Source organism: Prionailurus bengalensis, chromosome X (assembly GCF_016509475.1).
Source record: "Prionailurus bengalensis isolate Pbe53 chromosome X, Fcat_Pben_1.1_paternal_pri, whole genome shotgun sequence".
NCBI lineage: Eukaryota > Metazoa > Chordata > Mammalia > Carnivora > Felidae > Prionailurus > Prionailurus bengalensis.
The window spans coordinates 27,478,437-27,501,155 of record NC_057361.1 but is presented as its reverse complement, the minus strand read 5'-3'; the positions used below and the strand labels follow the sequence as shown (position 1 = coordinate 27,501,155).

General features: G+C 39.9%; 1 protein-coding gene across 8 annotated transcripts in view; it reads left to right on the top strand.

Moving 5' to 3' along the window:
- The window catches only part of DMD (dystrophin), a 2,018,590-nt gene that overhangs the window by 1,436,371 nt on the left and 559,500 nt on the right, over window positions 1-22,719 (top strand). For all 8 annotated transcript variants that reach the window (XM_043570319.1, XM_043570321.1, XM_043570317.1 and 5 more), the window contains one exon: window positions 940-1,057. In XM_043570319.1, the coding sequence (XP_043426254.1) occupies window positions 940-1,057 (118 nt within the window). The remainder of the gene's footprint in view (window positions 1-939; window positions 1,058-22,719) is intronic.

Here is a 22,719-nt window from a genome sequence, read left to right as displayed (position 1 = left end):
CTTCTATGTAAATATCGCTGGGACATGGGCCCTTTAGTGCAGGGAGGGTGAGTTGACAGAGACAGTAGACGGACAGTGGTGGGAGGGGGGAATTTCTTAACGTGATTAACGTGGCTACCTATAAATACACACATCCATACACACACACACACACACACACACACACACACACACACCTATTTCTTGGCTTTATTCTGCTGGTACTTTTACCTAAAGCAGTATTAAAGTAATGGCTAATACAGAATATGACTACTACCTTCTAGTCTGATGCTTTCCAAACTTGCCTCGTCGTAAGAATTAAGTAGAGAATTTGTTAAAAAGGCATTTTCCAAGCCCTCCTCCCTACTCATTTGTTCATGGTGGGGGAGAATGTGGGTGGTGAGGCGCAGGAATCAGGTGATTCTCATCGAAGGCAACGTTGGGGAAGGACTGACTTAGCTTATTGCGTCCCCTTCTCGTAGGTGAGGAAGCTCAGGTACAAAGAAGTTAAATCAGTTACGTCTCTCGGATCACTTCTGTGCTTTTTCCGTTTCTAAGATATACACTTTAATTTTGACACTGCACAAAATGAGATTACAAGTATAAATAGCTATCTGTCATAAGTCAAAAAATTACATTTCTTGGTTGTGGCACTCATGCACTGGTTTAAGTGAACCCAGGTACTCTGAAATGACTCCATCTAAGCTCTTAAATAGTGAAGCAAGTCTGTAATCAAGATTTTCATCTGTAATATTTTTGGTGGCTAAGAATGAAACACATTTCCTGTTAAAGTGTTCTCTATAAAGCCTTATACACTAGAGATTTATATCCAGTAACATATTTTTTTTTTATTTCCAGAAGTGCTTTGGTTGGTTGGAAAATTGCACTTTACTTTGTATTACATAAAAGGTATGCGCAATGCTGGTGAACCTCAATATTAAGTTAAGCTTTTTCCTTCAGGCAACACTGCAGGATTTGGAACAGAGGCGCCCCCAGTTGGAAGAACTCATTACCGCCGCCCAGAATTTGAAAAACAAGACCAGCAATCAAGAGGCTAGAACCATCATTACTGATCGAAGTAAGTCTTTTAACAAGCGTGGGCAACTTCCGATGTATGAAAAAGTTTCAGTAATGACTTGGAAGTCGATTTGCCTCTGTTGCGTTCATCAAAATAGTGCCAAACGGTTGTAAGTTATACCTCTTGTGCTAAGATTTTTCATTTCATAGTGTTATCTTTCAATAACTGAACACAATTCCATGGAATCGAGGAAATAAATTTTTCATGAATCCAGGCTTATGTAGATGCGAAGCATGGAGTGGTGGGCGTGGTGAGCATGGTGTGACAGAACGTTTGCTCCTTGGTTGTCATCTCTCTGGGCTAGCGTCCATGGCGATGTCAGTCTCTCCCTTGCATTCTTGGTCGTTGGTCCAAGCAGGCAGTTGCTTCCTGGACCGTCATCCGTTCCCTTCTGCGGTGGCACTCTCATATCTGGACGCCCCCCTGTTACTGTGATCCTCTCACCGTGTAACAGCAGAAATCATTGTACCGTTCCTCCTGCCGTGCCGGGACGGGCGAGAGCCTTGGGAGGTTGTTTAAGGCCCATCTGCCTAGACATCGCCTGGACTCTTCTTTATACAGAAGAATTCGGAGTGCCTGTGCATGGGGTCTGGAAGAGTAGAGGAAGCAGAAGGGAAAACTACTCTCCTTCTGTTACCCTCAGAGGCTCTCCTCAGGAATGAGGCCCAGTTCACCTCTGCTCTCTGATTCTCTTGGATCTCCCTGGATTTCTTTCCTTCACTCTCCCTACCTCCCCTCCAGGGACACACATCCATAGTGATTTTTTTTTTTTATTTCCCGTGTAATGCCCCTTTCCTCCCTTCCCATAACCAGCGGGATTTTTTTCTAGTGTACGAGTAGGGAAATCCTTCATTTCATCACCTTTTCTTTTTCCTTCCAAATCTTTCGTCTTTTACCAGGCATTAGGCTTTTGAAACTCAAAACCAAGAGTCTTCAGAATTTACATTCTGTTGGATTAGCACTTGCCTAAGTCACCAGTATAAAAGGTTAATATTTGAAAAATATTATTGGTCATACTTGTATGTATTAGTAAACACTTAGTGATAATAGCTATTATTTATTGAGTTCCTCTTATTTTTTTTTTTAATTTTTTTTTTCAACGTTTATTCATTTTTGGGACAGAGAGAGACAGAGCATGAACGGGGGAGGGGCAGAGAGAGAGGGAGACACAGAATCGGAAACAGGCTCCAGGCTCTGAGCCATCAGCCCAGAGCCCGACGCGGGGCTCGAACTCACACCGCGAGATCGTGACCTGGCTAAAGTCGGACGCTTAACCGACTGCGCCACCCAGGCGCCCCTATTGAGTTCCTCTTAGGTATCAGATAGTAGGTCTTCTATAGTGTGTGGGTTTGTGTGTGTGTGTGTGTATAAAGTCTTTATAAAATCTTGTCAGCTAAATTTCCTAATCCCTCATTTTATAGATGAGGAAACAGTTTCTGAGAAAGGTTAATCAAACTGCTCGAGTTTACAACACGAGCCAAGACCAGAGCTTGGAATTTGCCAATGTTTCTTTCTGGCTTGAAAGTCTGTGTTTCTTCTGGAATGTTTACCCTGTTCCATCCTGTTTTATTGTTTTTGTTAATGTCCTTAATCACTAGGACTAGGATTAAACACTTTTTTGGACTGCAATTATGTATGTTTTGATTCACTTCCTAAAGACATTTCCTCTTTCACCTGTTGTGATCCTTAATTAAAATAGACTTTTTTGATTTTGAAATTTTAACTCTTTATTGTTGCTCAAACAACGTATTTGAATATATGCTAATGTATTAGTTGAGTAGCACTAGCCACTCTAATAGGTAAGATCCCAAAGCTTGGTGGCTTACCATGGAAGTTTACTTTTTTCTGGTGCAGTCGAAAATAAGCAGCTTTCTGTGACGTCATTCAGGGACCCAAACCCCGTCCATCTTTTGTGTCCAGAACGTCAGAGTCCTCTGCGCTTAATGGGCAGATGAGGAATAAGCACTGTTCGTTGAAATTTACTAGGAGGCAGGACTGGAAGTGGTACACGTGAATTCTGTTCAGAGCCTGTTGGCTGGAACTCATCACATGACCACACCTCGTGGCAAGGTAAGCTGCAAAATATTGTTCAGTGTTGAGCCCAGGGAGGAGAGAAACTAGTTGGTAAGAAACTCATCATTCTTTTCCGTAGCTAATTTGGACAGGAAGAATACGCTTAAGTTGTAGAGTTCTGTGTAAGGTATAGAACGTCATTTGTATAACGAGCAAGGCAAGAACAAAATGGCCTTGTAACGATCAACATAGATAGCTCTTTGACTGATGTAGTAGAATGTTCCTCACTCAGTCTGGAACCGTGAGGCTTTCTCCATCAGGTTGCAACATACTGGTCCAAAAGAATGAATCTTAGTGAGTGATTTGCTCAGTATGAGACTGAATTCCCATTACACAGTTAAGCGATCTGTTTCTTGCCTGAGAAATATGGAAATTTGGCAAAAATGTTTATGCAAATCTGAACATACCATATAGAAAGTCGTTTGTCATTTTACTAATGAGAAATAACTTCTATTTTTTCCCTAAGAGGAAAATAACACTAATTTATTTTACACTACCCATTCAACATTGTCTAAACATTTTCCATTGTCTTTTGCAATCTTTTTTTGATATCGTATTGACTTTTTTTTTCATGATGTAGATTAAAATTGAGTGACCGGAGGGCAAGTTTTTATCTCTCTGCTAATATCCAGTAATTTGAACTGTTCTGTTTTTCTAAGCTTTTGTCTTTTGGGAATGAATACCTTTATAAATATTTGTAGTACAGTGGAAAGATTCCAATCCACATGGTCCAAAAAAAAAAAAAAAACATTTTCTTAAAAGCCAAGTGTCTTTTGAGACATGTCATGTTGCTTATTAAGAGCCTAAGCCAGAATCTTAGTTCCAAATATGCCTGGAGCCTCTAATGCCGCCACCGAGATAATTCTGACAAGATATGTTTATCTAAACAATGTCGTTTGCAGCCCTGCTCTGCTACAGTTTATCTCTCCATTTGAAATCTATGACATGGGATGGAGATTCGATACTCATAAAGTTTCAGTCGTGTTCAAAATAGAATTTTCCTTAGTATAGATTTGGCTTTCAGGGTAAGAGCAGAAATAAAATACTTGCTCATAAAATTGTATTTTCTTATTGGAAGATGTCAGGATTCCTTTTTTATTGCCCTGAAACTCCTAGAAATACTTAAAAAGGAATCAGCTAAATAAAGAAAAATATTCGGTAAGAGTATAATGCTGTATTGAAACATTTTTCCTTCCTTGGTAAATCCCAGTTCATAACTTTGAACAGTTGGGGAAATCTGTATATATTTATTGCATTCTATCAAGAGAAAAGTCCAATACGAAGCAATTCCTCTCTACCAGTAATATCCATGCTGAAATCTCAAGTAATTGGGTCTGCAAAATACCAGCATGTTTCACCGTATAAAACCATTTCTATGGTATCTGTTGTTTTTCAGGTGATTATATCTATGGAAATCATGTTGTAATGATCTAGGTGAGAGAAAAAAATTTCATTCTCAGTGCATTCAAATAAGAAATTCTCCGTGCTATTTCTGATGTTCAAACTACTCATTTTCCCTCCGTTCTTTGGTTGCTGAACGTGTCAGGCCTCCCTGGTCATTTTCTCCTGCAAAAGGGCTAGGTCAGGGGACCAAAACCAGCTAAGATTGGAATGATCTAAAATTGCTTCCTGGGAGGCTTCTGAATTGTGCAAAACGCTTGTTCATGCCCATTACTACTGCAGATCATAATACCCTAATACCTTACACAGCAGTGAGGAAGGTACGGAAAGAAAGAATTCCTCTCTCCTATTGCTGTGTTTATCCCACAGATAATATTGGTGAACTTGGCTCATCTGACATTTGTATTTTAGAACCTTGCTTCTGTAGCTTCTCCCGCCATAACTGCCCACTGTTACCGTTTTCAAGATCTTTAACAAGAGCACATAAAGGTTTTGAGGGCAAGCTGCCTGGGCTGGCCCCTTAGTAGCTTTGTGACCCTGAACAAACAAGTAATCTCAGTAAACTTTCTGATCTCCGTCACCTCCTCTATGAAAGAAGATTACTTGCATCTACCTCCTGGTTGGGAGAATTGGATGAGATAATACAAGAGGAGCACTTAGATCCCAGCCACAGTAAGAACTCAGTACATATTAGCTCTTGTTATTTTAATTATAATCTAATTGGGTGGTTTGCATGCTTAGTGAGAAAGCATTTAATCAGGTCTCTGGTAGCTGCCTGGTTTTTAGACCACAAAGAAGAAAAGAGAGAGAGAAGTTCAAAACAACTAAAAGGAGAAGGTTGCTTTGGAAAACATGGAATAAGATACATAAGTAGAATTAAACAAATACATGAGTCATACTACAAAGAGCAAGGCAATTCGTGTAAGGTATTTTATTTTCAATATTTACTATGACCTTAGGAGGGTAGATACTATTATGCCCGTTTTAGAGATTGGAAAACTGAAGCTCAAAGAGCTTAAGTAATGTGCCTACAGTTGTAGTAAGATATCAAGCGAGGGACTAGGATTCTAACTTATGTATATATGACTCCAAAGCCCAAGGAACATCAGATGAAAAGGGTTAGTCAAAAAATAAAATAAACAAGAGTCTCTGGGAACTGATAATATAAGGAGTAGCCGCGGTTCACTGTAATCTGGATATAATTTTTACTGCTCCCATTTCTATTGTAGTCTTGTATGCATTTCATTGTGTAATTATAGGACTCTCTTGCACATGTTGGAAATGTAGAGAATAGCGAACCTCCATAATCTACTAGCTGCACAACCTTGGCCAAGTGGAGTCACTTCTTAAGCCATGGTTTCCTCATCTGTCATGTGGGACCAATAAATAATACTTTAGCTGGTACGGTGATTATGAAGATAAAATTAGGTGATGTTTCTACCGTGAAGACCTCACATACAGAAGATGCTCTTTGAATGGTGTGTACCATCATGGAGAGATGAATTTGGTGCAGAGGAACCGGAGATGAGAGCATATCAAGAGGGGTGGGGGCTTAATATATGGCTGCTGATCAGCTAAACCAGGGAAGGGACTTCTGAAACAGAAGGCCAAATCTTAAGAGAGAATTATCTCCTTAAATTTTTTTTTTTCAGCTAAGGCTTTTTCAAACCAGTCTGGAATTCTTTGAGAAATTTGGTGACATCGTATAAATTTTGCGAAATGAGTTCATATCATGTTGCTTAAAGAGCTGGTATACAGGGCTGTAGAAGGGAGAATGTTCTGCTGCATGAGAATAAAAATACTCTCGCAGGATTTTTGAACTAACTGACAGTTTTATAGCAGCTTTGTCAACCTATCATTCATTGCTGCAACCAAATGTATGAAATCCTTCATGGTGAAATAAAAAGACTTTGTTGTTCTCCACGTTTTTATGAAATCTCTATGGCTAATGAAATGCCAGCCAATATCTTCCTCTCAGGTATTGTCTATTAGAGAGTTGCTCATTTTAGAAGAAGTGGAGTCAACCATATAAATTTCTTCTTTTGACATCTAGCACCTGCTGTCAACCTGTTATAACTACAAGCCGCTCTCAAAATTTACATCCACCAGGATGCCGCTGGCAACCGAAGAGTTCAGTTCAGTAAATATTTGAATGCTTACTCTGTGCTAGTTAATGTCAGATGTGATGGTTGGGATAGAGGGGAAAATAAGATTCAGCCTTTGTCTTGAAAGAGCTTACTGTCAAATGTGGGTATTTGGACAAGTCTATTGGGGCAAGGCAGTCCAGGATAAGTACTTGAGCAGAGCCGCGTTCCCCAATCTTGAGAGAGAACAAGAGGAGGGAAGATTGGATCTGAATGAAGGGGTTTGGGAATGCTTCTAGGAGGAGGTCACATTTGATCTGGTCGTGAATGGGATTTTGAAAAGCAGGAGGAGGCTGGGAGAGGAAGGGCATTTGAGGCAAGGACGAGAGGGGAATACATAATTAGACTTAAGTTAGCAATGGGGTGACAGATGAACTCGTAGAAGTGGGAGTGTGTGTGTGAGTATGTTGTGGAGGATACAGGAGTAAAAGCAGTCAGAGAGGCAAGGTAGGTGGCGAGAGAGCCCAAGCTAGAGCAGTGGCAGTAGAGTGGAAAGAAAGCACTGAATTGAGACATGCGGTGGAGCAAGTATTGACAAGATTTGGACATTGACTGGAGGTGTGGAATCTAAGAGTTTGCCTCTGAAGATTTTGAGATTCTGTGCTTTGGAAGATGGTAATATAACCGGAGACAGACTCAGGACAAGGAGTCGAATATGGGTGATAAGATAACGTGCTCAAGAGAACACAAGGAGACGTTTCAGAAGCAAAGTTACTTCTGAGCAGATTTGGAAGTTACCTGAAGTAGGTGGTGAGTTTGCACAGAGACACGGAGCCCGATGAAGAGACTAGGGAACAGCCTGGAGCTTGGCTTACGTTTAAGGAATGGAGGAAGAGGAGTTGGCGTCACACCTCCCAGTGGCTACTTACAACAGAAGCGCATTCAGACAAACACACACTGAAGACTGAGTGGATGAGTTTTACACTGTATTTTGTTTTCTGTATCTTCTGCTGTGTCACCAGTCCGATAACACAGATTTCTTCCTGGTCCTTAGTGATACGTTGAATAAGAAAGCTGAGAGTTAAAGTTGGTTGTGTTTATGTATGTCATTTTCTGATTCACCCTTCAGCGTACCAGGAAAAAAAAAAATAGATGACCATTTGCCCTCTAGGTTTATATGAGCCATTTTGCTTTTTATTTTGTATGTCTAAGTTATGTTCCAAATACTTCACAGAAGTAAGATTAGAGAGGTAATAAAAACCAACTTCCTTAGAAATTTTAATAAGAATTGAACCCAACAAACTTTGTACCAAATGAATTTGGAGGCACAAACATAAACGCTAGAGTGTCCCACATGATTTTAGCAAAATAGGATGGTTCAAGTTCTTCAACAAAACATTATGTGATGCAGTCCTTCCTGTTGAATGCCTAACTAGATTAAAATATCATATTTTCCTTCTGTCCTTAGAAATATATTGTTTGCTCATCGATCCCTGTGTTTGTTCATCATCTGAAGACTCAGTCTAAGATTTCACCTAAGATCTCCCCTATATGATCAATTTCACCATCATTACTGGAGTCTAGAATGATGATTTCTGTCTGCTTGCATTTTTCTTCCATCATGTCTCATAATCATAAGTATGTTCTTCTGTCAATTTTCTTGTCTTTGACATGATGGGAGTAAAATGAAAAGTGCTACGTACGTTTTCAACTCTGTTCAACGAAAGCTAACAGCAGACTCCAAAGATGGTGTCCCCAATCCTATTTTATACCTTCTTGAAAGAAGATGCACTATTTTGGCCAGTGTAAGAAGAAACCTAAAGGTTGAAGATTTACTTCACTATTGTATCATCCTTCTAGAGAATTCCATCATGCTTTCACTTACAGATCTTTTTAGCATATTTAGGAATAACTTATGAGTGGTGATAAAATAGCAAAATGTTTCCCAATATAGGAAAAATAAGATTACTAAGACTACACGATGTATCTTAGACTTAGGAAAGGCTTCAGTGGACCCACATGGTAAATAAAAGGAATTTGATTTTATTTAAAGAATAAGTAAAATATCCCTTTGTTTTTTGGTAGACCACTAGGAAAGAATAAAAGTCAAAAAATATCAATTTTTACAAATAGTAAGAACTTCTTAAAAAATAAACTCAAAATATATATTTGGGTGCAGTGGACCTTGATGGTGTACCAAGGATTAAACAAAATATATTTTGCTCAATCCCACTACAAAAATAAAAGTTTTACTACATGTATTATTATGAGTATTATTTTGTTATAATATTAATCTTCTCTTCCAGTGTCATTATTCACTAGGAATGAGTTTATTAGCGTTCTCCAGAGAACCCTGTATATATGTATATGTGCATGTACACATACATCTATATTTAGTATATTAATGATATTATACATTATTTATAATTAACTTATATGTGTATAGAGAGAGAGACAGAGACAGAGACAGAGATTTTAAAGAATTCGTCCCTGAGACTGTGGGGACTGCAAGTTTGAGATTTTTAGAGCAGGTCAGGAGAATAGATACTCAAAGAAGACTTAATACTGCAGTCTTGAGTCCAAAGGCAGTCTGGAGCCAGAATTCCTTCCTCTTCTGGGGACCTCAGTCTTTTCTCTTAAGGTCTTCAACTGATTGGATGAGGCTCACCCATATTATGGGGGCTAATCTGCTTTAATTACAGTCTACTGATTTCAATTCTCTAAAAAATACCCCTCAGGGGGCCTGGGTGGCTCTGTCAGTTAAAGCATCTGACTTCAGCTCAGGTCAGGATATCACGGTACGTGGGTTCAAACCCTGCATGGGTGCAGAGCCCTCTTCGGATACCTCTGTCCTCCCCGTCTGTCCGCCCCTCCCCTGCTCACGCACTCTCTCTCTCTTTCTCTCAAAAATAAACATTTAAAAAAATAAATAAAACAAATAAAATAAAATAATGAAAAATACCCCTCTACAGCAATATCTACACTGGTGCTTAAACAACTGGGTGTCATTGTCTAGCCAGTTTAATACATAAAATTAACCATCACACGGTGCTTCATAGTGCCATGTGTTTCTTCACATGTAAGTGTCATGATTTCTTTAACTTTCATTTGCATCCAAGTAATAGGGTATCTGGAAATATACATTACATTTACAAATGATCTGTAACCTCTTAAAGAATTTCAGAGCTCTGTCAGAGTAACTATAACTTAAAAATATACCTATAAAGGGGCGCCTGGGTGGCGCAGTCGGTTAAGCGTCCGACCTCAGCCAGGTCACGATCTCGCGGTCCGGGAGTTCGAGCCCCGCGTCAGGCTCTGGGCTGATGGCTCGGAGCCTGGAGCCTGTTTCCGATTCTGTGTCTCCCTCTCTCTCTGCCCCTCCCCCGTTCATGCTCTGTCTTTCTCTGTCCCAAAAATAAATAAAAACGTTGAGAAAAAAAAAAATTTAAAAAAAAATATATATACCTATAAAAAGCAAATATGTATGTTTTTCCTTATACACTTTTACTTACGTTGTGTTAAATTAATGCTAAACTCATTGAGGAGGGCACCTTTTGGGATGAGCACTGGGTGTTGTATGGAAACCAATTTGACAATAAATTGCATATATTGAAAAAAAAATTAATACTAAACATCTGTCCTAAAATAATTCTGTTTTGATGTACCTATTCTTTAATTCTGGAAGAGGATTAGTATCAGAACATATTTGAACAGGATTTAAAATCCAAATTAGCAGTCATAATTGTCTTCAGTTATTAATCTCTCATGTGAACGTGTAATAGGAATAATAAATATATTTTATTTAAAGTGATGTAGCCACAATTATGAACATAAATACCATTTTCTAAGTGCTTATTTTTTCATTATGTTTCCTTTTAAGGTGAAAGGTTTGGATTAGCACGTGTTCTACTCATCCACTTTAAACTAACCATAATGAACATAACTATTAAATAAGTAAACCAGTGAGTGCAAATGGATTTTTTTTGTATGATTGAATAAAGATAATGATGAGTACACGTAATACAAAGAATCTCACACTCAGACAGTGTGGGCAGGTAAGACAAATACAAAACAGAAAGAGATGTGCCCACAGGAGAAATTGTAGTTTTTCACAGGCTAACATTTTTATCTTACGGCCTCGTGGGGCGTTGGAATTAAAGACCTGAATTTCTATTATATTTTTGTACCTCTGGGTATAGAGAGGAATATTCCTCCTTTGTGATATCACGCAGGTTAGATGGAGCTAAGCCAAAGGTTGGATATGGCATACACAGCTCCTAAAAGACTCTCTCAGCTCTCCTCAGGTGTTGGGAAAGTGTAGAAATTCTTTTAGGTCTACTTGGGTTTTTTTTTTCTGTAGCCAGATTTTCTCATTAATAATTTGAATCAACATAACACATTGCTTGCAACTGGTCTTTATTCTGTGGTACCTGCCTTAAGGGAAGCATGTATGAAGTAAGCAGAAAGGATTAATAGATTGTGACCTTTCCGCATCCAAAGGGGAGAGCTGGGCTCCTTCTGCTTTAGTCAAGAAAAGGAGTTGGCAGTTACGTATCACTGCAAAACAAATCACCCCAAAACGTAGTTGCCTAGAACAGTAATCATCATGTATTACCTCTCACGGGTTCTGTAGGTCAGGGGCTCATGAGCATGTAGTCAGAGTGATTCCATCTTGGAGTTTCTCACGAGGCTGTGTTCAGTAGCCAAATGGAAGTGCAGTCATATGGACGCTTGATGGGGGCCGGAGGACCTACTCTCAAGGTGGCTCACTCTTATGGTTTGTGAGGTGCTGCTGTCTAGTCGGTTCCTGTCTACCCAAGCTCCTCCGTGGGGCTGCTTGAGTGCCCCTGTGACTTTGTGGCTGGCTTCCCCCAGGAGTCAACCATGAGTACAAGGTACAAGCAGCAGTGCCTTTTTTGACCTCGCCTTAGTATTTGTCCTATTACTGCTTCTGTAAATTATTTGCCACACCGTTCGGCCCCGATGCAATGAGGTGGGAGGAGGAAGGACTCCAGAAGGTCATGAATACCAGGAGGTGAAGGAGAATGGGGCCACTCTGGAGATGACTACTACCGGACTTAACAAGCCTTCAGAGGAAAGTTTTCAGACTTTTGACCCTCTGTTGTTTTAACTTTCTCCGTCAGACAACCCAGCAGATGTCAGGGCTGCTATTCCCGTGAAAAGTGACAGACCACTTGTGTGGGCCCTTGATTATGCATGTGCATGTTGAAAGGAAAAAGAACCCCCCCCCCCCAGGCTTTTTCTGTGGCGACCGGACGTGTGGATAATTCTCTCAGCCTGGCTCCACACGAAGAGTATGGGTTTTGAAAAGAAAAGAAAAGAAAGCTTTTGAGTTTGGGAGGCCTAACAGAAAGACTGAGGCAGCTGGTTGGTTATGGGATAATAGTGACAATGATGATGACAATGGTGATTATTACTTTTATGTTAGGAAGACAAACACGTTAGCGTGTCTTTCCCTCATCTCATCCTTAGCATAATGCAACGCTAAAAGCAGGGCATCTAAAATGAGAAGAGGTGGTTTAAATCCTGATTTTGCCCTTTAATGACAGTGGGACCCTTAGCAAATTATTGAATCTCTCTCACCCTTTATTTCTCCATCTATAACATTAGGCTGCTGATGCCTTCCATTCCAGATTGCTGTTAGGATTCAAAAGAATGACGTATGGAATGGCCCTTTTCAAGTGGCAAATCACTGCGTAGATATCAATATCTTAAACATCTTGTGCCTTTGTAACGAAATGCCATAGACTTGGTGGCTTAAACAACAGATGTTTGTTTATTTCTCCAAGTTCTGGAGGCCAGGAAGTCTAAGACCAAGGTGCCAGCAGATCTGGTGAGAGCCTTCTTCCTGCCTTCCAGAGGGCTACCTTCTAACTGTGTCCACATGCTGCAGAGAGAAAAGATCTGCTCTCTCCCTCTCACGAGAACCCTCATGCCATCAGGAGACCTCACCCTCATGATCTCATCTAAAGTTAATTACTTCCTAAAGGCCCCATCTCCAAATACCATCACAATGGAGGGTAGGGCTTCAACTTGTGAATTTGGGATGGGGGACACATGATCAGCTCTCCTCCTTATTAAGAGCTCTACCGGGTGTTCTAGGTTGTTGACATTTGTTGACCACCAGGGTAAGAGTTTCTCATATGTAGAAAATGGATACATGGAGACTGGGAAATGTTCTTATGTCTACACCCAGAATTTTTGTGCTTGTTCAAGAAATTCATCGCCACTGAGTGTTCTCTTAAATCCCGGTCTAGGAATTTAGAAAAACTAGGCTCTCCCTCAAGATTTCCTGAATGAATGGATCAATGAATGAATGAGTGAAGTGCTTTATGGTATTTTCTTCAGTGTTATGATAAAACAAAAATATTTATGCAGAATGTTCTATTTTTAGTGTTTCCAGCTACTGCATAGTCTGGTTTATTGCCATCTGTACGTCTAACCCTGGGTCACAGGAGTAAAGCCATTGAGAGCCTCCTATAAAGTCCATAAGGCGGTGATAGAAACAATAAACTTGACCGTTGGCATCTGCTTTTTCTTTTATACAAGAGTGATAGAACCGCTGCCTTGGGCCACGGCTAGCTTTCAGGAAAACACAATTGGTGGACAGAAGGAAAGGTGTAGCGTCCTATAGCAGCCTGATTTAATTTGTTATCAGAAAAATGTATGCTACACAGCACAATGTTTAAAATAGAAAATTGGGTCCCAAATGCACAGAGTAAGAATGAGTGAAAAACACCTTTCTCTATAATTAAACAGAACACTGTGCCATGAATCGATAAAATCCAGTCAACCTGAAAATGTGAACATCAAGTGTAATCGTGCAGAAAGATAAGGCCATATGAACAACATAGGAATGTACAGGCTCCTGTGGTCCTTTTCCTTTTTTATTTTGGAGAAGGATGGGGAGAGAGCATGAGCAGGGGAGAGGTAGAGAGAGAGGGAGAGAGGGAATCCAAGTAGATTCCACACTCAGCATGGAGCCCAACACAGGACTCAGTCCCACAACTGTGGCATCATGACCTGAGCCCAAATCAAGACTCAGACACCCAACCTACTGAGCCACCCAGGCGCCCCTCGTATTGGCCTTTTGAAACAGTGGCACTTTACTTGTTCCTCAGTAAGGATTTAGTTTTGTCTTAGCCATTGTAGGAACTGCTAAAAGGGGAAGGCTCAGTCCCGTCGGACTCTAAAATGGGGGATTTCTCCTGATGATTATTAGTACTTGTAAACTTCTTGGAGCTTTAGCACATCAGGTTATGTGTCTATGATTGTAGGGTACGATGCCAAACAAAGCATATATGCACCTAGGGGGCATAGTACCATAGGGGGTACATATCATTAAATGGAACAGGATTCATTTTTTTCTTAGCATGTGGCAGGGCGCTTCAATGCTCAGGTTCCCCTCTCCGCAGCTAGGTGTTTCGGGAATGGAAAACGTGTCCCAGAGAACTCCAGAACCTACGAAACATTTCAGACAGTACGGAGGTGTCAAAATTTTTACTGACGGTATGTGGCAAAGTCAGATTTTACTCAGATTCTAAAATATCTCATCTTATAAATAGTGATATTGTATATCTGTGTTCCGTTTTACATAAATTGGACCAAGAACTCAAAAACATATGTGAGTTGATTTGATATCCACAACATTGCCTAGAGTAGGTATTGTCCTCACTCGATAAGTGACGGAACTGAGGATCGTGGTTTGTAATACCTTTCTCAAGGTCACACAGATAGCACAGGGAAAAGCCAGGGTTTAACCCGTGTTCTGATTCTTAAAAAGGGTGTTAGATGGCTCTTCTTTCCCCAAACCTACACTGAAAGGAGACAACACTTGCGAGTTAGTTATTGAAAGTTTATATACACATATATACATGTACACATTTATATGCATATTTATGTCTTATGTACTCATATGTGTATATATTTACACATAAATGTTATATATACTACTGACATATGTCTGTATCAATTATTTATGAACTTATGATATTTCCGTTAAAATATATCAGGTATGTAATGAATCATGGAACTCAAAATCCTCCTAGGGATTCATTTTTATGCCTTAAGCAAAGTCACTGAAAAAAAAAAAAAAGCCAACACAGCTTGAAAAAAAACAAAAACAAAAAAAAAATTCACCTGAAGAGATTAATAAAATGCCCTGCTGAAAAAGCAAACAAAACCCAAACAAAACCCACAGTAAATACACCCAGGTTTTGGAACGGTGAGTGATAGTCAGTTTTAAGAGATTGAGAGTCTTTTTAGTACACTCTCTTATGAGCAGAAGAGATTTAAAAAGCACCTTGGTCTGATTCCAGTTCACATACCTCATCCTTGCAGAAAATGTACTAGGCCATTTGAAATGTTCTTCTCTTCGTTTTTGGAGGCTCAGCTGATTTGAGCAAAATGGAAATGAAATGTAAATAGAGAGTTCTTAATCTTCAGAAGCTCAAGTCCCCCCCCCTCTAATCTTTAAAGTAGAAATTTGGATTAGGATTCTCTTTATCTTTTTTTTTTTTAATGAAACTTTCTTTTTCCTTTTATCATGATGTCTGTTGAAAAGGTTCAGAGAACTCAAATCAGGAAGTCATGTTGTAACTTAAGACAAAATAGGAATGTGAAGTCGTATTATATAAAGAACACAGGGGATGACTAAGTTGCCTGTTGTCCCTAGAGGAAGCAGAATAAATATCAAAATGCAGGGCGGCCGGCGCAATGTGCTACGGCCATTAAAAACATTACACTCGCTGGCTGTACACTTCCTTAGGTGGGTGATGAGTTGTACCTATTTTAAGACTTAAAACAACCAGAGTGCCCAGGATGGTTTGCATCAGTTGGTACCCAAATCTGGCATAGGCACTTGTAAGCTGCTTCATTTGAGCCATACTACTAATATTTTTTTTTGTTTCGATCAAATGGTATCATTTCATTATTTTTCTGTCTTGGTTCTAAGTATACACACCAAGTTGCGTGGCCGTTCAAAAAGGGTTGACTTGAAATATATTTTTGACGTAGAGATCATGGGATGGGTCTTTACCATGACTCTAGGAACCAGATTCCTGATTCAAAATTCCGTCCTCTAAAATAACTGGCAGATACAACTGTCTAGTTCAGGTAAAAGTTGTTGACTTTGTAGAGGAGGAAAAATAATTTTCCTTCTGCCCTTCTAGGTTCTTCACTGAGACATCCCTGATAATAAAAGACAGACTAATAGGAGAAGAACAAACAGAAGCTTCGTAACATGTATATCTCCTGTATACATGAGAGAGAGCCAAGAAAACTGAGTAACTCCCAAAAATGACCCGAGCGCCACCTTAATGACATCTCCAGCCAAAGACAAAAGATGTTCCAGGGGGCAATTATGGGAGGTTATCTGGCAAAGGCAGTAATCAAGGGTGTGGTTTTTGCAGATTTAAGTCCTTGACTATTCCATTGATAAGAGTTACTAGAGATTTTAGAGTCAAGTACAGACGGGGAGACACCTTAACAAATGGAGATTTCTCTTACAAATGTAAATATCTCTTAGGGTGACTTCTACTTCATTTTCAAGGCTTTTCTCTGTCTGCTCTTTCTTAAAAAATCACCCGTTTAAAATAATCCTTATGCCAAACAGGCATATTTCGGGGTGATATATTCTGCTCCCCTTCAACTAGAATACCAAGTTGGTTTTTAAAGATAGAATTGGCATCCTTAAGGAATTTTAAAAGGATCTCAAGAAAATGTCATAATGCTGGTTTGAAACTAAAAGTAATAAAAATTTTATTCTATTTTAGTATGCTAAAGTAATTGAACAAGTTATTTCATTTAAAAATTAGATTCTTCAGTGTCCCAGTGCCCTGTGCTAATAACAAAAGAGCATTAAATTATGTTCATATATGATTTAGTATAATTTAATCAGAAATAGAATAAATTCATCAAGTTAGGCAGTGGTGACTATTCCAAGTTTCTTTGTCATGTAAGTAGTAAGAAATGTAAGGATCGGCCCCATCCTTTAAAGTGCCTAGATTAACAGTAGTACCTAGAAAACAGTCATTAGGTGCTTACTAAATAAGTTTTCACCTTCAAGTTTGTGGAAGCAAATTAAATATAGATGGACCCTCTTCTAAAAGAAACAGACCGATGAGACTGATGACTTTCTTTTATAAATGTATGTCTGCAAATATTTAATAAGGACCTAATTTACACAAAGAAATCAATCTGGAGTGAAAGATTATTTTACTCGCTTCCCAAAAGCTATAGCTGAATTATATTTTAAACTTGACCTAATCTTTTTACTTAACAATTTGCATTCGTATTTAAGTTACATGAAGGGCAAGTACAAGTTACAATATTGAAATTTTCATTCACACATTTATTTATCAAATTTTGATTATGTACTTCCAGCGTGTATGGTATCAGGCTGGGAATTTTATGGTATTCCAAGGAAATAATAATATAATCTCCTCCAGTGATGTGTTTGTTATTAAGTAGAAATAGTAAAATGATTATCATGTTCGATAGAATATAGGTATATATATGCCGTAGAAAAATATAAATAATATTTTCATAACATCCGTGCATTTATTCATTGTTCATTACTTCATTTAATTATAATTATTTGGTCACCGTCGGGTGAAAGGGATGTATGGAAGTGAATAAAATATGAATGCTTTTGTCCAAGAGCTGATAGTCCAAGGGGAGACAGATGTGTACAGATAATAACTTTGATACCGAAGCGAAACACAGATGCAAGGTACAAGCAAAGTAAAATGGAGGTTGAAAGGAGGAAGAGACTCTGCTGTGTGAGGGCAGAGACTGTTTTATTTCATCACAGATTTTTCCAGAACCTAGGCTAGCACTTGGCACAAAGAAGGTTCAGATGACGTGTTCGTGGTCTACTGAAGTCTCAGTGGAATGTATCATGGAAGTGAATCGGAAGCTGGACCTTACAGCTGAGAGAGATACGTTTCAAGTGGAAGAAATACGGGAATCAAAGAAGTAAAGGCCTTCAACACTGCAAGAGGCCTTGGAGACCATCTGGTATGGTCTTGCTTGTACTTTCTGTCTTCAGTACTAGAGCACTTTGGTCTAACAGTGTCCTAACGCACACTGTCATTTATAACCAGATAGCAAATGGGCAGTGTCTGTGACTGAGGCACTAAGTTCCTATACACAGCAGACACCAAAGTGAGGTATGCAACAGGTATGCACATTTTGAAAGGAAATGGATAGAAAGAGATTCAGAAAATTGCGACTTGGGAAAAATTTGACGGTTCTTGGGAGAAAATGCTGCTCTGAGTGCCCCCTTCTCCTGAGGTCCCCCACTTTCACAAGGGGAGGAGCCGACCTTCCATCTTAAGAGAGAGGAGTTTCTTTTTTTAAGTTTATTCATTTTGAGAGAGAGAAAGGGAGAAGGAGCCGAGGAGGGCCAGAGAGAACCCCAAATGGGCTCCGTGCCGACAGCACAGAGCCCGACGCGGGGCTCCCACTCATGAACCGTGAGATCTTGACCTGAGCCGAAGTCAGACGCTTAACCGACTGAGGCACCCGGGTGCCCCTGAGAGAAGTTCCTTTAGGAACACTTGCAGGGGAACCTGGAGCAGCGTATCATCGGATTCCAAGTTCCTGCGGTGGGAATGATTCACTCCCACCAAAATAAAAAATTTTTTAAAAAAATGACATTTATCTGGATTTAGGACAGCAAATGAAAGGATGCCAGTGATTGCCAAGTCTAGAAAAGCTTCGTCAAACCCCTCTAGTGATATTTAACATCAGCCAGACCCAGAAAGCAAAAAGTCACATTCGAATAGCCACAGTACGTCGTCAGGTAAGAACTTCCTGCTCTCCTTCCCTCGCTTCCATCCACTCCTGTTCAACTCTGTTCGGGTGAAAAAGGGCAGCTGGTGAATGAGAGAGGAAGCTCAGCCTACCCCCTCCTCACCGTAGTAAGGGACCTGGGCCAATTGCGGCCTCTGCTAGTTGGGGAGAAGTTGTATATGTGACTTGGAAGCTGCCCATATTTTCACCCAGGGACAGAAGAACTACCTCCTTGAGCAGATTTAAAGGGACAAAGGAAGACAGATGAAGCTGTCTTTATACTTAAATGCCATAAATCCTGATTATTCAACATACAAGTTGTAACTTTTACACATTTTTTTAAAGGGGGAAAACAATATAAAGTGATTTGCACCGAGGTACGGCATGAAGGTAACACTTACAGTATTTTGGTTCAATTAAGATAATCAAGTATGCCTGAAATAGCTTAACGGGATAAATATAAAAATCTATATAATACCAAAGTTACCAATTAATCAAAGCCATGAATTTTTGAAAGTTTGTAGTAACCTTGGAGCAGTAAGTAATATCGCTGGAACACTGCCTTCTAAGGATTACCAAAGGGGAGGGCTGGCTGTGGCAGAGCAAACCTGAGTTATAGAATAACAGATTCTAGTTAGCTATGGGCCACTGATCGCAGAGGATAATTACAACATGGTGGGTTGCAAGAACCCCCCCGCCCAAGAAACCATGTCAGAGCTTAATTATGGCGAGTGACTTCTCTAGCCCATCAAAATGTCATGATCCAACCCACAACTGTGCATACATTGTTTGTAACTTTCTTACTTTGAGTGTCCTTATGCTTCTCGAAGATCCATCCATATCCTCCCTTTCTTAAAAATAATTTTTCAGGGGCGTCTGGGTGGTTCAGTCGATCGAGCATCTAACTCTTGATACCGGCTCATGTCACGATCTCACGGTTCGTTGGGATCAAGCCCCGTGCCAGGCTCTGTGCTGACAGTGTGGAGCCTGCTTGGGATTCTCTCTCCCTCTTTCTCTCGCCCACTCACATTCCTCCTCTCTCTCTCTCTCTCTCTCTCTCTCTCTCTCTCAAAATAAATACACATGAAAACAAATGTAATAAAATAATACTAATATTTCAGACAATTTGTCTTTGATAACTCTCCTGTAAATTTTAATGGTACTTATATACAGACACTTGACATTCCAAAGGAATATTCTTCAACACCATGTAGATCAACACATCTTCAATTCCATTATGGGATATGTGAAGTATGTATTTTGTCCAAAGTGCAGACTTCACAGTGTTCACAGTAGATCTTTACAGACGAGGAAAATGGGACCTAGAGAGGTTAAGTCGAGTAGCTAACAAGCATTCCAATTATGTTCGAACTCGGATGAGGCTCATTACAAAATACGCATTCTTAATTCTTTCTTCTATATGCGTTTTCTATTCGAACTGTGTATTGCTATGTAAGTTTTGCACTGGGGCTCCTTTTCAGGGTCTTTTAAATACTTAAGTCACTTGTAAAATGAGTACTTTCTTCGAATGAGAAATCCATTAGGCAGAAGAAAACAACTTGGCAATAAATTTTAGGCATTATCCCCATGCCAAGTAATTATCAGAAGGCCTCATGCTTTGAGACTGCGCAAGGGTGATCTTAAGATAATGGAGTGAGGCTTGCATTGTGAACTTTCTTGATGCTCTACATCGTGATGTGCTTCATGGATTGGCTTCCGAAAAGATTTGTAAAGCATTCTGGGAAGGTTCTGCCAATTAAAAACCGGAGATTGGCTGAAGGCTTGCAGCAATTGAATTTTGAATACAGATGGTGCCAAATTGAATGTTTCCATAGCAACAGACTTTTCCTTAATAACTTTTAGATGGGAAGGGGAACATAAAAGGAAACCATCTTTCAGCAGATGTATATTCCTACAATGTGTTTTCAGATTGGTTTTGGAAGCGAATTTGTACTTAACTAGTGATTGTTTTAAGTGGATCAGAATATGACTAAATTCTCCTGAGGAAATATTTTGAGAATAACAGGAATATATCCTAGGAACCTTATAAAGACATAAAAAGGGCATGGTTTAAAAAACAAAACAGGGGCGCCTGGGTGGCTCAGTCGGTGGAGCGGCCGACTTCGGCTCAGGTCATGATCTCACGGTCCGTGAGTTCGAGTCCCGCATCGGGCTCTGTGCTGACAGCTCAGGGCCTGGAGCCTGTTTCGGATTCTGTGTCTCCCTCTCTCTGACCCTCCCCCATTCGTGCTCTGTCTCTCTCTGTCTCAAAAATAAATAAACGTTAAAAAAATTTTTTAAAACAAAACATCTCTTGATCTGTAGCCAATCAACCAGGATTTTTGAAGTATGACTTAACATTGGTCAAAGATTTCTGAATTCTTAATGTCTGTGAAGATTGAAATTTTAGAATATAGGTATCATCAAACAAAAAGTGATACGTACATCATGGACTTGAAATTGATCTTAATATATACATTTTTCATGTAGGTTTATGGACTAGGTTTTCATTATCTGTTGCTTGAAGGATTTTTTTAAAAAATATTAATTAAATAAATCATTTCAGGAAGAACTTCAATAAGGAGGACTTTGATAGTGTTCAGACCATATGGTGTATTATCATAGATCTAAAGTCTGGTCCTCAGCTTTGCATGACCGACGACCAGATTTTAATAATTCAGTAGTGTCAGAGGTGATCGGGGTCTAGCGGCCTGACCCACACTTCACAGACTCACAAGAGATTGGTTTACATATCATTTGAAAGATGAGACAATACATTGAAAATTAGTGTTTTATAACACAACATAAGGCTGTCAGAAAAATTAATAATGATCATTTGCCCAGGGTGCCGTCCCCACTGAGGGCATGTAGAAGACCAAATTATGGGTTGCAAGGTTCAATGGTGACCAAACACCTGGAAGAAGGGTAAGAAGGTACTTTTAAAGGATGGTTCACAGGGGTGCCTGGGTGGCTCAGTCGGTTAAGCGTCCGACTTCAGCTCAGGTCACGATCTCACGGTCCGTGAGTTCGAGCCCCGCATCAGGCTCTGGGCTGTTGGCTCAGAGCCTGGAGCCTGCTTCCGATTCTGTGTCTCCCTCTCTCTCTGCCCCTCTCCCGTTCATGCTCTGTCTGTCTCTGTCTCAAAAATAAATAAACGTTAAAAAAAAAAAAATAAAGGATGGTTCTCTAAGTGAGAGAAGCTACCTAAACCGCCCACTTTTATTATTCTAATTGATTTCTCAAATAGAAAGAGTTAGGTCATTTCTCTCACATGGTGTCAAAGACGTGATAACAGATGCTTGCTTGCTCCCCTGGCTTTCCTTTATGATTCCATGCAACCCGGGTCTCCCCCTGCTGCCCCCCGCTGTCACATACACAGACTTAACTTCCCCTCTTCCTCCTTCTGTTACAGGGCAGTGTAAACCTCAGGTGTGTTACAGAGATGTGAGCCAGTAGTTGGAGCTTCTTACTGGCTCCACGTTACTGCTCCTTCCTCGCTTGATTGAACGGGGTACTCCATTACCAAAACCCTTACAAAATAACTGGGCAACGATCTCCAACTCCAGTGGCAAGGCCCGGACTCCTACCACGAGCAATTCTGCCATAATAGGGATATAAGAAGGACCTGGGAATCTGCATTTGAAGGGGTTCTCTGAAGCTCAGCCAGGTTATTTTTGCAGATGGCTGATATCATCGGTCATCTCCTTTATTCCCCAATTTTAATTTCAGAGGAAAATCTTTTTTTCTGGCTTTTTCCAAATTTCTGGAAGGTTAGGACTCAGAGCCCCTCTGAACTTGTACATGTAAAGAGAAACTTAAGGGGATGGAGAGGGACAGAATGATAGATGAGTTACATAGATATGTACAGAAAATAGAAATAGATGTGTATACATATTAATAGTAATAGAAATCTGTTGTTTAAAACTGGAAAGAAATATGCATACTCTTAAAAATGTAATTTAGGGGCCCCTGGGTAGTTCAGTCAGTTAAGTGTCCAAATCTTGGTTCGGCTCAGGTCAAAATCTCATGGTTTTGTGGGTTCGAGCCCTGCGTCGGGCTCTGCGTTGGCCTTGCAAAGCTTGCTTGGGATTCTCTCTCTTCCTCGCTCTCTGCCCCTCCCCCACTCACACTGTCTCTGTCTCTCTCAAATAAATAAACTTATTTTTTTTTTATTTTTTTTCAACATTTATTTATTTTTTGGGACAGAGAGAGACAGAGCATGAACGGGTGAGGGGCAGAGAGAGAGGGAGACACAGAATCGGAAACAGGCTCCAGGCTCTGAGCCAT